Source organism: Stenella coeruleoalba (genome assembly GCF_951394435.1).
Source record: "Stenella coeruleoalba genome assembly, chromosome: 1".
Classification (NCBI taxonomy): domain Eukaryota; kingdom Metazoa; phylum Chordata; class Mammalia; order Artiodactyla; family Delphinidae; genus Stenella; species Stenella coeruleoalba.
The window spans coordinates 177,152,603-177,167,752 of record NC_137169.1 but is presented as its reverse complement, the minus strand read 5'-3'; the positions used below and the strand labels follow the sequence as shown (position 1 = coordinate 177,167,752).

Here is a 15,150-nt window from a genome sequence, read left to right as displayed (position 1 = left end):
TAGAAATCATGTGGTCTAGCTCTATTTTTATAAGGAAGTTGTTGAAACTTAAAGAGTCTAAATGACCTGCCCACAATATTTTACCTAATATGGCAGAATTTGCTTGCTCTCAATCCAGTGATCTTTTTAAGACACTCTGCTCACTCTCAGTTCTTCTGTGATGTTACCTTTTTATATCTACTTTGCCTTGTGTGTGTTCATATTTAGATGGCAGAGTTGACTCGAACTCATATCTCAGATGCCATCACTGCTTCAGGAGCTCCCCTAGCAACGCTATATGACCACCAGCGGCAGTATGCTCCAGACTTCGTGAAACAACTAAGGACAAGAGCTGAAACAGATAGGTTAATATCCAGTCATTCAGCAAATATGTCATGAGTATCGTGTCCCAGGCACTGTTGTGGGTACTGGAAATACAGTTATGGGCATACAGTCTCGTGGGGAAGAGAGACATTAATCAAATATCCTTTAAGTGAATGAACACTTACAAATTAAGCATTATGAAAGAAAGGAACATATGTCTTTGAGATATACAACAAAGGAGTTTGAATAGCAAGGAGGTCAGAGAAGGTTTTCCTGAGGAAGTAAAGCTTATGGTGAGATCTAGTGGATGAAAGGGAGTCAGTGATGTAAAGGAGGTAAGGAATAGGCAGGTCAATACATGCAAAGGTGGAGGAGAAGATGAAGGAAGACCGAAGTGACTGGGGGCAAAGGGCAAAGAGGAGAATGGTAGGAGATGATGCAGGGATCAGATTATGGTAGAACTTTTCAGATCTTATGGATTTTGGAGTTTATTCTAGGAGCAACGTAAAGTCATTGGAGAGTTTTTTAGGCAGGGCTGGGTGATGTCATGTTTATGTGTACTTTTTTAAAATAAATTTATTTTATTTATTTATTTTTGTTTGCGTTGGGTCTTCGTTGCTACACGCTGGCTTTTTTCTAGTTGCGGCGAGTGGGGGCTACTGTTCGTTGAGGTGTGCGGGCTTCTCATTGTGCTGGCTTCTCTTGTTGCGGAGCACGGGCTGTAGGAGCGCGGGCTTCAGTAGCTCTGGCACGTGGGCTCAGTAGTTATGACTCGGGGCTCTAGAGCGCAGGCTCAGTAGTTGTGGTGCACGGGCTTAGCTGCTCCGCAGCATGTGGGATCTTCCCAGATCAGGGCTTGAATCCGTGTCCCCTGCACTGGCAGGCGGATTCCTAACCACTGCACCACCAGGGAAGTCCCATATGTGTATGTTTTTACATCACATTTTGACTGTCTCTAATTCATAGATTTTAATTCTCTATTCACATTCATTGATACTTGGGGTGATTTGTGTTTATTTCTCCTAATAAATAGAAGATATTCTTTAATGTGTTGTACACTTTTCTGTGAGCAAATGCCTTTCTTTCTCAAATACTTTGCAACAGTTATTTCATAATTTCTATTCATTCAAGATTTTATCTCATGTTAATATTAAGCAGTACTTAAAAATCTTTCTCTTTTTGGAGACTTTAAATGTTTTAATCAGTTTTTATTTTCTTTGTAGGAAAAGTCAATCTGGTCCACTCTCTCAGAGTAAAGAAGGGACCCTTGACTCCAAGCATCAGAAGTTTTCTCCTTCATATGATAGTTATTCTGAGTCTTCAAGACACAAGAATCGCGATAGAAGGTAAAAAGACTTTGATTTAATAAAGTCTGATAAATGACTTAGACATTGCTTGTTTTGGATTCCTTAATCTTGTTTCTTTAAGCGAAATAGTGTCTTCCCTTCTGTTCTGGCTTCCCCCATTTAATTAGCTGATTTACAAAATAGTTGTTCCATGTAATAATATAGCTACCATTCCTTGACAGTCGACATTGTACAAGTACTGTGTAAGTTGTTCTTCCTGCATTTAATCTTCACAACAATCTTCCAAGACAGATATCCTCTTTTTATAGATAAGGGAACTGAGGTTCATGAAGATGTTAAGAAACTCACCCACAGTCACATAGCTAGCGGCACACCAAGGAATTGAACCATGGTTTGTCTGGCTCCAAAGCACGTTGCTTTGCTGATATCCATATTTTTTGACATTTCTGTATGTACTAATTTTTATCATTATGAAAGAAGATTGACTACTTTGTCCTTGTACTTGGCACAAGTATTAACATCTATAATTTTCAATTGTGGTTCTGTCCTTGGATTAAAAGGTTTTAGAGGCCTCTTTCCAGCATTCTTAGAGGTAGGATACCTATATTGTCAAAGTATACTAAAGCCTCAATTTAAAAATTAAATCATGAGACTAAAAAACATGAAGATTAATGTGGGGTAAGTACCAGCAGTTATTAAGTACTTACTCTGTGTCTGGAACTATATGACTTTCATTTAACCTTCACTGACACTTAATTTAGGCCATCATCTGAGTTACTGCAGTGGACTCCTAATAGGTTTCCCTGTCCTGTAACCTTTTCCCACTTCATACATTAACCACATGGCAACCAGAGTGATTTTTCTAAAATTTGCAGCCAATTGGTTACTTACCTGTTTGAAACCTTCAGTGTTTCCTCAGAGCCACTTAGTATAGTGTGAAAGTCCCTTTATTATTAAGTCTTTAGTCTATCTCCAGCCCTGTCACTTGGCATTTCCCCTCTTACCATATTCTACTGGTTCTAACTACTTCCATTTCTCTGAAGAGCCATGTTCTCTTTGTCTCCTGTGCCATTACATATGATGTACCTTCTTTTTGGACCCTCCCCGCTCCATTTCATTTAGTTTACTTTTACTTGCCCTTTAAGAATCAGTATTACCCCTCATCTGCTTTAGAGATCCCTTCTGTGTTCTCCTACAGCACTCCGTGTAACTATTTTACAGCCTTTATCACCTTCTATATTCTCACTCCTATACTTATCACTTGTAGACTAGACTTGGAGTTCTTTGAGGGCTTCATTTTCATCATCCCCAAAAGAAACCCTGTACCCATTAACAGTCACTTCTTATGTCCTTTTCCAGCCTCTGGTGACAGCTAATCTACTCTCTATTTCTATTTTATATGGATTTTTATCTGTTTTGGACATTTCATATAAATAGCATCATACAATGTGTGGTTCTTTGCTACTGGCTTCTTTGACTTACCATAATGTTTTCAAGGTTTGTCTATCATGTATCAGTACTTTATTCCTTTATATAGCCAAATAATCCACTGCATGTATATCCCACAGTTATCCATCAGTTGATGGACATTAGGATTGTTTCCACTTTTTGGCTCTTATGAATGGTGCCACTGTGTACATTCATGTACAAGTTTTTGTGTGGTCATGTGTTTTCGTTTCTCTTGGGTATATACTTAGGAAAAGGATTGCTGGGTCATAATAGTAACTCTGTTGAACATCTTGAAGATATGCCAAACTGTTTTCCAAAACAGCTGCTCCATTTTACATTTTCACCAGGAATATAAAAATTTTCCACATCTTTACCCACACTTGTTGGTAGGCTAATGAAGACTGTGTCATTCTTGTATCTCCAGAGCTTAACGAAATGCCTGGCACATAGTAGGCAATCTACTACATGTTTATTGAGTGAATGGTGTGTAACTGCTAAGTGGAAGAATTGAGATTAACCCCATATCCTACTGACTCCAAAGCACTTGCAGTCTCCTGCATTCTGTCTTTTACCTTATAGCTTTATTATACAATTTATCCTTTTGAAAACATTTATTAAGCCAGACAGATAACTGCGTAATATTCTGATAAATACTATCGTAGAAATATGCACAAAAAACCAGTATAAACACAGAGACAGACCTTCCTTGGGAGTGGAGAAGGGGTCCACAAACAATTTGCAGAAATGATACTTCAACTGAGTCTTGAATTCATTAGGCAGAGAGGGAAGGAAGGGCATGTCACAAGAGGAAATAGCTTATTCAGAGGATCTCAAAACCTGGCTTATGATCGGCTATATATTTATCTTCAGTGAATGGATAAATTAAGGAAAGCAAAGAGGGAGGAAGGAAAACACTGAACTTGAAAACAAGTTCACTAAGCATTTGGAAATTTGAGGCTTAAAGTCAGGGGAAGAGTGGAGCTAGTGATACAGATTTGAGGCTCATTCCAAATGATAGCAGTTGAAATTATAGAGATGCATAAGATTGTCCAAGGAGAGTATATAGCATAAAGGAGAAAGGAACCAAAACCAAAACCCTAGGAAGCACAGTCATTTTAAGAAAAGGTAGAAAAATTAAAAGGATGCGAAAGAAACACAGGAAAACTTGCTAGGGAGATAGGAAGAGAAGCAGGTGGGAGTAGAGTCAGGGAATATAAGAAAGGAGAACACTTTTATTTAGCATTTAATTTTGATATAATTTCAAGCTTACAACAACTTTGCAAGAATAATATAAAGTTCCCAAATATCTTTCATCCAGGTTACCCTAGTGTTAACACTTTACCACATTTGCTTTAGTGAACTTTTAAAAAAGGAGATAAGAGGTTCATACCTCTGATATTGTAGAAAAAGAAATTATCTATTGGATTTGACAATTAGAGTTTAGGTGGAGTTTACAAGAACCGTTCCAGTAGAATAGTTGGGAATTTAAGCAGACTGCGATAAATTATGAGGTTTGTAATTTAACAGCAGATAGAAGCCTCTTTTCCCAGTAGATTGATTTTAAAATGAAAGGAAAAAAGGGAGTGATAGCCTGAGAATAGTGGTTCCCCATTATGACTATTTAAAAGTGAAACCTTCCTTTCTTCTACTCATCTTTCCTGAAACAGTTTCTTCTCAGACTTATGTCTACGTAGCATTTTTATGTTTTATATCTTTCGTCATTTCATATGTTGATCATAAGGCACATTTCCTTGGCCAGATAAGTTTACTTTGAAGTTATGATCCTTATTTTGTTACCTTTATTTTTTTTCTGGTTTGTTTCCATAATATCCTTAAACAGGAGTAGTAGTGGTAGCAGCCGTCAAGAAAGTCCTTCAGTTCCATCTTGTAAGGAAAATGAGAAGAAACTTCATGGTGAAAAGATGGAGAGTTCTATTGATGAACAGGTCCAGACTGCTGTGGATGATTCTCTACGAAGTGATAGTGTACCATCTCTTCCCGATGAGAAAGGTAACTTTCTTTGCACATGTATGTATAATCATTGTTTGGGGAGGCTTCCAGAACCCTTTGAGATATTTGTGACTGAACTAATTAATATAATTAGGCAAGGTTTTATGTCTGATATTAAATGTATTCAGGTGAAACTGTTTGAAGGCCATACACCATGCCAGTAGTAACCTTGCTAATATTTTACATGGTTGTGTGTCATGATTCTGAGGGGAGGCAAGACTAAATCTAGGTGATCATGCATGTGAATGGAATATATACTCAGTACTGAAAAAAATGACTTTTATCCTATTGTAGATGTGTAACGCGATCATAAAAAGGAGAATACATTATTAGAACTTTAAATTTTAAACAATATAATAAGGTACAATTTCTTATAAATGATAACATCAGATATATTAAATAGATTAAAATTCATTACTTTTCCTGGATCATAAATTAAAGCTGTACTCCTATCAAATCATGGGTAGTAAATAATATAGCAAAGAAAACAGAATCTGGCAACAAATGGCACCTTTAAGACATTAAGTTGGTAAATTAATGGCCTCCATTCTAGATTTATTTTTTAAATAACTGGTCATTAAGTAGTGCTTTTGATTGATAGTGTAGAACCGTAGTCTTCAAAGCAGGATAGGCAAGACAGTCTTTGGAGTGTAAGAAGAAAATATTTAAATTAAAATTTTTTTCGTCCTTTAAAACTCTTTTCTGTAAATTTTATAGTAAATATAATATAGGGATATAGTAGTCTATAGTTACGGCAGCCCTAGCTGATTAATACAGATGTTGGTACCTAGTAGTTGGGGTGATGCTATAACAATTACTAGAAGTGTGGCAGTTGCTTTGGAACTGGATGACGAGTAAAGGATAGAAGAGTTTTGAGGTTCATGCAAGAAGAAGCCTACACTGCCTTGCAGAGATTGTTGGTCATTAAAGGTGATTCCGATGAAGTCCAGTAAAGGTGGAAATGAGGAACATGTTATTGGAAACTGGAAATGAGGAACATGTTATTGGAAACTGGAGGATAGGTAATCCTTATAAAGTGGCAAAGAACTTGACTGAACTTGTTCTAGTGTTTTGTGGAAAGTGGAAGTTAAAAGTGGTGACCTTGGATATTTAGCTGAGGAGACTGCTAAGTAAAATGTTGAAGGCATAGCCTAGTTTCTTCTTACTGCTTATAGTAAAATGTGAGAGAAGAAATAAACTGAAGGAATTATTAAGCAAAAAGAAACCAGAATTTGAAGATTTGGAAAATTCTCAGCCTATTCATATTGTAAAAAATGAGAAAGTGAGTTCTGGAGAGAACACCAAGGGTGTGACTGGACAGTTACTTCCTAAAGACATTACCCATGGATTTAATCAGCCATCTCAGCATGTTCAGCAGAAGCCAGGCACAGAGATGGGGTTAGACTAGCAGAGACACAGCCAGTTTGGACTAAAGGGCAAGAGACAGGATGAAATACAGGAAAGCTTTCAGACTTCTGGGATTCTGTGGGATGGGACAATAGAGCTATCCAGCTGTGAACACGCCTATCTTTCAAGAAAGCTAAGGTGGCTAGAATTCATGGGGCAACCAAAATCCAAAGAAATTAAAACATTGAAAAACTCGTATGAAGAGGAAAACGGGAAAATCTAGGTCACTTTGGTTTGGCAATGATTTCTTAGGTACAACACCAAAAGTACAATCCATGAAGGAGGAAATTGGTAAGGTACACTTTGTTAAAAATTAAAAACTTCTGCTCTGCAAGAGACATTATTAAGAGAATGAAAAGCCACAGACTGTTAGAAAATATTTGTAAATCACATTGGATAAAAGACTTACATCCAGAGTGTATAAAGGACTTTTAAAACTCATCAGGAAAATCAGCAACCCAATTAAAAAATGCGCAAAAGAGCTGAACAGACACACTTCGTTGAAGAAAATATACAAATGGCAGATAGACATGGGAAAGGTCTTCAATATCATATATTTATAGGGAAGTGAAAATTAAAATCTCAATGAGAGGGCTTCCCTGGTGGCGCAGTGGTTGAGAGTCCGCCTGCTGATGCAGGGGACAGGGGTTCGTGCCCCGGTCCGGGAAGATCCCACATGCCGCGGAGCGGCTGGGCCCGTGAGCCATGGCCACTGAGCCTGTGCGTCCGGAACCTGTGCTCCACAACGGGAGAGGCCACAACAGTGAGAGGCCCGCGTACCGCCAAAAAAAAGAAAAAAAAAAAATCTCAATGAGATACTATAACTTGCCTATTGGAATAGCTAAAATCCAAAATAACAACAAATTGGTGGCAAGGATGCTGAGCAGCAGGAACTTGAATTCATCACTGATGAGAATGCAAAATGGCACAGCGCCGCTGGAAGACATTTACACAGCATTTTATAATGACCCAGCAATCACATGCCTAGGTATTTGCCCAAGTGATCTGAAAACTTATGTCCACACAAAAATCTATACGCTAATATTTGTGGCATTATTATTCATAATTGCTAAAAAAAATTGGAAGCTATTCAGGGCTACTAATTGAATATCTACTGAAAACTGTTATAATGATAAAATCTACTTGCTCCATATTCTTTTATTATAGATTCAACCTCTGTTGCAACAGAATATTCCCTGAAATTTGATGAATCCATGACAGAAGATGAAATAGAAGAAAGATCATTTCGATCTTTACTACCTTCTGAGAGTCATCGCAGATTTAACATGGAAAAGAAAAGAGGCCATCATGATGACTCTGATGAAGAAACTTCCCCAGAAAAGACTACACTGTCCTCTGCCAAGGTGTGTTTCAGTTTACCTGTGGAGATACTTCATAAATAGTTGTGGATGTGTTCTCTCAAAGGTATGAGGAATTATCTTGTACTTGAACTCAGTTGTCAGCTACCAGAATGATTTTCCTGAGGTATCAATTTTATGTTATATTTTTGGTATAGATTCTGGCTTTGCTTCCCTTATAAAGTAGCTTACAAATTATTCCTTGGAATGATATGTAAGGCTTTTGAGGATCTGAGCCAAAGTTACGTCTAGCTTTTTCACTTACTTCACCCATACAACACTGTATTCCATTTAAAAATTTTCATTTATATCTTTCTTCTTATTAAATTGTAAGCCTTTTGAATAACAGGGGCAAATTCTTACCCAGTTTTACACCCCTGGGACAATACCTAGCTTACAGTAGTTGTTTGTTAAAATTTTATTGGGTGAATAAATTAGCAGATGAATGTTACTGGCTTTCACATGCCTTTTTTTTTTGAAGAATGTTCTTTTACGTGGTTGGCAGCCTTTTTATATACATAATTTATTTTTATAAGTGCATACCTCTTTTAATGAAGTTAATTAAGTTCCAGAAGGTTTAGATGGTGATAAACACGACATAAACTCTCTAACTCAGGAGCTGAGCATGCCATTCTCAGGAGGACAAGACAGCTTTTCTAAATTTACTATGGAGATGGTTAGACAGTATATGAAAGAAGAGGAAATGAGAGCAGCTCACCAGTCTTCACTCCTGCGTCTCCGTGAAAAGGCCTTGAAGGAGAAAACTAAAGCTGAATTAGCCTGGCTAGAGCATCAGAAAAAGTAAGCTCTTTCAGTGAACATAGTTTTGACTGTTCGATTTCTCCTTTCATGAAAAGGAAATGCCTTGTTTTTAGAGATGTTTTTGTTTCCTCTAATTTAATTTGATCAACCCAGTTTCTCAAGCTAGAAATACAGCAGTCATCCTTGAATCATGTTGCTTTCAAGACATCCTAAACATATAACATTTTCTTTGCATTTCTCTTTTATCACTTAACTGACTCTTATATTGTTATTTTATACTTAATTCCTTTACTATGTTATAAATTTCTCAAAGCTATTTTATCTTTAAAGGACATAGTCTAGGGTTTGCATGTATCATATATCCAATAAAATATTTGTTGGGTTAGGAGTTGCTGCATGCGGCAACTGTTTTCCACATTTGAAAATGCTAAATGGGTTAGAGATTTGTTAGTGGTTGAGAATTCTTGACATTAGAATAGAAATTTAATCTAATCTCTGTCTCAATGGGAATAATTGCAGACATCTACGAGATAAAGGAGAAGATGATAAAATGCCCCCACTCCGAAAGAAACAACGTGGTTTGCTCTTAAGGTTGCAGCAAGAAAAGGTATGTTAGGAAAAACACTCCTTTAAGAGAACGTAAGGTGACAAGTTAGATTGTGGAATCTATTATTTTGCCTGATCTTTTTCTTACCATCACATTAAAGGAGATTTAGTTGATATTTACCACTGTTGATACCTACTACTATAATTACAGGAGTTGCTTAGTGGCCTATTGTATTTCTCCTAAATTAAGGTTGTGTTTCACTGCTAACTGAATACAATATAGAGTAAGATCTTCTGCCTTCATTTACTATGTAAAATAAAGTTGTGCTTTGATATGCATATTTTTAAAATTAAGATGTTTGTGAGTCTAATTGGATTAATTTTTTAGTTACTGTTTCCCCAAACAGATTTTCAAGACATATGAATTACAAATTGACAAATATTTTGGCTTAATGGACTCAGAAAGACGTGGCATTTGTATCCTGTAGAGGCAGCATGGTGTAGTGGTTAAGAATTCAGGCTCTAGAGTCAGACTGCCTAGATTAAAATCCCAAACCTTCCAATTATTAGTTTTATAATCTTAGAAAGTTACTTAACTTCTCTTTTCCTCAGTTTCCTTATTTATAAACCAAGCATAATAATGGTAACATACTTTGTAGGGTTGTTAAGAGGAATAAATGAGTTAATACATATAATAACTTAGAACAAACCTTGGCACAAAGGTAAGTGCTCAATAAATGTTAGTTGTTATTATTTGAATTCCAGCTTCGTCTGTTGCAAATGCGTATTCATGGTCAAGTTTAAGTAACTCTCTGAGACTTAGTTTCCTTATCTGTTGGAGTGAGATTTTATTTCATATGGTGGTTGTGAGGATTAAATGAGGTAACATATGTAAAATCTGTTTCACGTTGCCTGGTAAGTATTTAATAGATCCTAGTCTTCTTTTCCTTTATTGACCTGTTTTCAGGTACTAGCTACTGTGTTGGATGATCTGTGAACTTAATCATTTGAGTTATATATTGGAATATTACTTAATATTTTTTTTAAAACTTTGTCCTAAGAGGAACTCCCTGGCAGTCCAGTGGTTAGGACTCGGTGCTTTCAGTGCCGGGGCCCGGGTTCAATCCCTGGTTGGGGAACTAAGATCCCACAAGCTGCGTGGCATGGCCGAAAAGTAAAAATGAAAAATAAACAAAATTTGTCTTTGATTTTTCAGTAGATTTACTATGATTTGCTTAGGTGTGGTTTCTTTTGCACTGATACTATTTAGAGTTGCAGAGCTTCTTGAATCTGTTGTTTGTAGTATTTCATCAGTTTTTGAAAATTATCTCTTCAGGTGTTGCTTTTGTCCTATTCTCTCATTCCTTTCCTTCAGAAGCTCCAAGTAGACAAACGTTAGACCTTTGGACAATATACCACGTCTCTGTTCTGCTATGTTTTGTTTTTTGTTTTGTTTTTGTTTTGTTTGGGGTTTTTTTTGCGGTTTGTGGACCTCTCACCATTGTGGCCTCTCCTGTTGCGGAGCACAGGCTCCGGACGCACAGGCTCAGCGGCCATGGCTCACGGGCCCAGCTGCTCCACGGCATGTGGGATCTTCCCGGACCGGGGCACGAATCCGCGTGCCCTGCATCGGCAGGCGGACTCTCAACCACTGCGCCACCAGGGAAGCCCCTGTTTTGTTTTAATGTCATTCTTTAAAACAGTAAAACAACCACGGCAACAACATCATCAACTACAACAAAAAACCACTGTGCTTCTGTTTAGAAAGTTTTTATTGACCTGTCTTTGAATTCGTTATAGCTTCTGCACCGTGATGTGTACTGTTAAATCTATCCAGTGAGTTCTTAATTTGATTTCTTTTTTAGTTCTATAATATCTGTTTTGTTCTTTTTTATAGATTTTAATTCTTGTTGAAATTCTCTACCTTTTCATCTGTTTTTTGACCTTTTTCTGTTACTTTTTGAACACATTATTCATAGTTATTTTAACTTCCTTATCTGCTAACTCTATCATTTGGACATCTTTGTGTCCGCTACTATTGTCTGTTTATATTTTTTATTATCATAGGACCCTTTTTCTTAAGATGCCTAGTAATTTTTTTTATTGAATGCTGGACACTGTGTATAAATAACTGCAAAGGCTCCAGATGATGTTATCTTCCCCTAGAGAGGATTTATCCTTTTCTCTTCTATGCAGTTAGAGTGGTCAGCTGTTCACTTTATTCCACTCAGGGGCTGAGCTGGGTTGGCATTGGGTTGCGGACTTGGTAAACCTCAGTCTAACACTCAGTTGTGACCCCAAAGGGATTTCCGTTGAAAACCAGGTTAACCGTTTTTACCAGCACAAGAGGCTGTTGGGGATTTCTGCTCTGCTGTTGAGAGGTTTCTGGCTTAATTCCTTAGCCTTTTTGCCTATGCTGCTTTAGAATTGGTGGATGTTTTGAGGTGAAGACAGAGTTTGAAGGCTGAAGTCTTAAGACTTAAGTTTAAGACTTAACTGTCTTGGGTCTTCAGTTTTTGTCACTGCAGTTCTCTGTAGCTGGTGGGAGTGTTAACTGGTGTAACGACTTTCAGAGCAGTTTGACTATAACTAGGTAAATTGAAGACACAATTTATGACTCAGCATTTCTATGTGTTGGTAAATATCCTAGAGAAGCTTTTACAGTATATAGGGAAAAGTGGAAACTATTTCTTCAGTAAGAGAATAGCTGAACCAGGGCATATTTCTGCAAGAAAATATAACACTGCAGGAAAAAAGAATGCATTAAAATAAGAACTGTTTAATAATGATAATGTTCTGTATCTCTGCTATCCAATACAGTAGCTACTAGCCACATGTAGCTTTTTTTAAAAAAAATTATTTATTTATTTTGGCTGTGCTGGGTCTTAGTTGTGGCACGCGGGATCTTTTTAGTTGTGGCATGTGAACTCTTAGCGGCGGCATGCATGTGGGATCTCGTTCCCTGACCAGGGATGGAACTCGGCCCCCTGCATTGGGAGCGTGGAGTCTTACCCACTGGACCACTAGGCAAGTCCCCACATGTAGCTTTTGAGTACTTAAAATGTGACTAGTGCAACCAAGAAACTGAAATTTTAATTTCACTTAAAATTAATCTCAATTTAAATAGCTACATGTAGCTGTTGACTGCTGTATTGAACAGGACAGCAGTAGGTCTTATCAAAGATCATAATATTGGGACTATCCTGGCAGTCCAGTGGTTAAGACCCCACGCTTCCACTGCAGGGGGCACAGGTTTGATCCCTGGTTGGGGAACTAAGAATCCCTCATGCCATGCAGTGAGGTGAAAAGTTTTTTTTAAATTATAATATTAGTTATTACAGAAAAACAAGAGGCAAAAGAATATGTACAATATGATACCATTCTTGTAAATTTTTAAAAGTCACCAATTAGTAATATATGTTCCATGGAATCACTCATGCATCAAAAGTACACAGCACATGTAGGGATGATATACTTCTGGAGAGGAAAATGGAAAAAGAGATTGGGGTAGAGTTTAGTTTTCTCTCTAATGAATTAATTTTGAAACAGATTTGAAACAAATGTGCAAACTGTTCAATCCCAGTGGTGGGGGTTCGAGTGACTAATTTTTCTGCATGCTATGTTTATAGGAGGCCAGAATGCTTTTTAAGTAAATGTGCAAAAAGTATTCTTTGATCCAACTGGCTGTTACAGACCAGGGTTCTTGGCCTCCTTAATTAGTAGAAATTGATCAGAGGCCAGACAAGAAATTCAGGCAAGGCTTTATTGGGGCCCCTGCTGTAGCAGGGGGGAGTGAGAACAAACAATAGGTTCCCTTGCTTGCTTGCTGCTTTCGGAGGGCTGGCGAGTTGGTTCCTTATGTGGGGTGAGGGTAGGGGTGTGTCCAGGGGTCGGGCGGGAGGGGTGGCGTAGGTGGTTTGCCCAGCCCTTAGGTGGTGCTGTGTGCAGGGGACATGTGCAGCACCCTGCTTTTGCTCCAGGCTCTTCAAAAGTGGCAGTTGGTTATTTTGGTTTCTTTGTATCTTTTGGGTCCAGAATTTGCCCTAGCATGCAAGCAGTTATTTTTGGTCCCATATAGTTTCTTTGTATTTATAGCTTAAGGAGAGGTGTCCAGGTGCAAGCTTTGCAGCATTGTAGCAAAGGTTCCCAGGTCCCAGGCCTGTCTCACAGCTACCCCTAGAAAGTTGCCCTGTAGGAGTAAAAGCACCAGAGTGTGAGGATGTAGGTACTGAGATACTTACTGCAGTTGTATCAGTAGGGATTATTTTGACATGTAGTGAGATGGCTGTGAGGAATTTGGCCACATATCTTTGCACAGCTGTATCCAACAGGAACATATTTTCCTTATTCTTTTTTTTTTTGAGATGAAATTCACATAAAATAACCGTTTTTAAATGAATATACCATTAACCATTTTATTTATTTATTTATTTTTAAAATATTTATTTAGGCTGTGTTGGGTCTTAGTTGCAGCATGTGGGCTTCTTAGTTGCGGCATGCAGGCTCTTAGTTGTAGCATGCATGTGGGATCTAGTTCCCTGACCAGGGATTGAATCCGGGCCCGCTGCATTGGGAGCACGGAGTCCTACCCACTGAACCACCAGGGAAATCCCACCATTAACCATTTTAAAGTGAACAGTTTACTTGTATAACCTTATAGCTTATTCTTAAGAGAGATGCAAACACTTTCCCCTTAGAACCCCTTGAAAAAAATCTTTTCTTTCTTCTAAGCTTGGATTGGGTGAAATTATACATTAATTGGTTTAGAAACTCAGGCTTAAGCTAGTAGCAGTTTTCAAAAGGTGTTCTGTAGAGCTCTGGGGATTCCTGAGACCCTTTCATGGGTCAGGGAGATCAAAACTATTTTCATAAGGATAGTGAGATGTGAATTTGCCCTTTTTTGTGTTGACATTTGCACTAAATGGTGCAAAAACAATGGTGGTAAAACTGCTGGTGCCTTAGCACAGATCAGGGCAGGGGCACGAAACTGCTAGTAGTCATTATATCTTCCACTGCCACATACTTGCAGCGAAAAAAATCTAGTTCTACTAAAGAATGTCCTGATTAAGTAGTAAAAATTATTAATTTTATTGTGTTGACTTCTGAGTACTTGTTGTTTTCATATTCTCCGTGACAGGAATGGGAAGCCCACAATTAAGCACTTTTCCTAGATACCAGAGGAAGGTGATTAACTCATGGGAAAGCATTTGTGTAGTTTGAATTGCAAGCTGAGCTAGCCAGATATTTTTCATGGAATACCATTTTTACTTGAAAGAGTTATTCAGAGACAAACTGTGTTTGTTCAGACTAGGGTATTTGACAGTCATTTTCTCAGAAATGAACAAAGTGTGCTTGTCACTTCAAAGAAGGCAACTGACAGTGTTTGTTGCCAATGATAAGGTTCAAACTTTCAAGCAAATGTCAGAATTTTGAAAAATTTCTGTCTACCACCTAATACTAAAGAAGTTTTTTCGAGATCACAGTGATATTAATAAATGTGATTTGGGGGGATTGCATAATGAAATATGTGAACATTTGGAAGATCTGCATAACTGAGTGAACTAAACATTTTCCAAATGAGCAATGCATGGTATTTAAAAAAATCAAGCCACGGAGATGGGGAGGGATAAATTAGTAGTATGGGATTGACAGATACAAACTACTATACATAAAATAGATAAGCAACAAAGATTTACTGTATAGCATAGGGAACTATATTCAATATCTTGTAATAACCTGTAATGGAAAATAAGCTGAAAAAAAAATTAGTGTATAACTGAATCACTTTGCTGTACACCTGAGACTAACACAGTATTATAAATCAACTATGCTTCAATTAAAAAAAAAAAAAACCCAAACCAAAAAAAAAAAAAAAAAACCAAGCCAGACAGTAAAGAGATGTGCAAACATCTACATACTATTTTCACTAATTTTGTTTGTTTTGAAAATTATAGTTATTTTCTTCAAAATGTGAATAAATGCCATTGTACACTCATGAGAGAATGAGA

The 15,150-nt window shown here is 37.5% G+C and overlaps 1 protein-coding gene across 9 annotated transcripts in view; it reads left to right on the top strand.

Annotated features, from left to right (window-relative positions):
- The window catches only part of CEP350 (centrosomal protein 350), a 139,231-nt gene that overhangs the window by 57,595 nt on the left and 66,486 nt on the right, over positions 1-15,150 (top strand). For all 9 annotated transcript variants that reach the window (XR_013824898.1, XM_079903274.1, XM_079903280.1 and 6 more), the window contains 6 exons: positions 208-344; positions 1,527-1,649; positions 4,900-5,069; positions 7,644-7,840; positions 8,451-8,635; positions 9,116-9,203. Coding sequence is in view for 8 of the 9 variants with exons in the window: in XM_079903274.1 (XP_079759400.1) it covers positions 208-344; positions 1,527-1,649; positions 4,900-5,069; positions 7,644-7,840; positions 8,451-8,635; positions 9,116-9,203 (900 nt within the window). In the remaining variant the exon portion in view is untranslated. The remainder of the gene's footprint in view (positions 1-207; positions 345-1,526; positions 1,650-4,899; positions 5,070-7,643; positions 7,841-8,450; positions 8,636-9,115; positions 9,204-15,150) is intronic.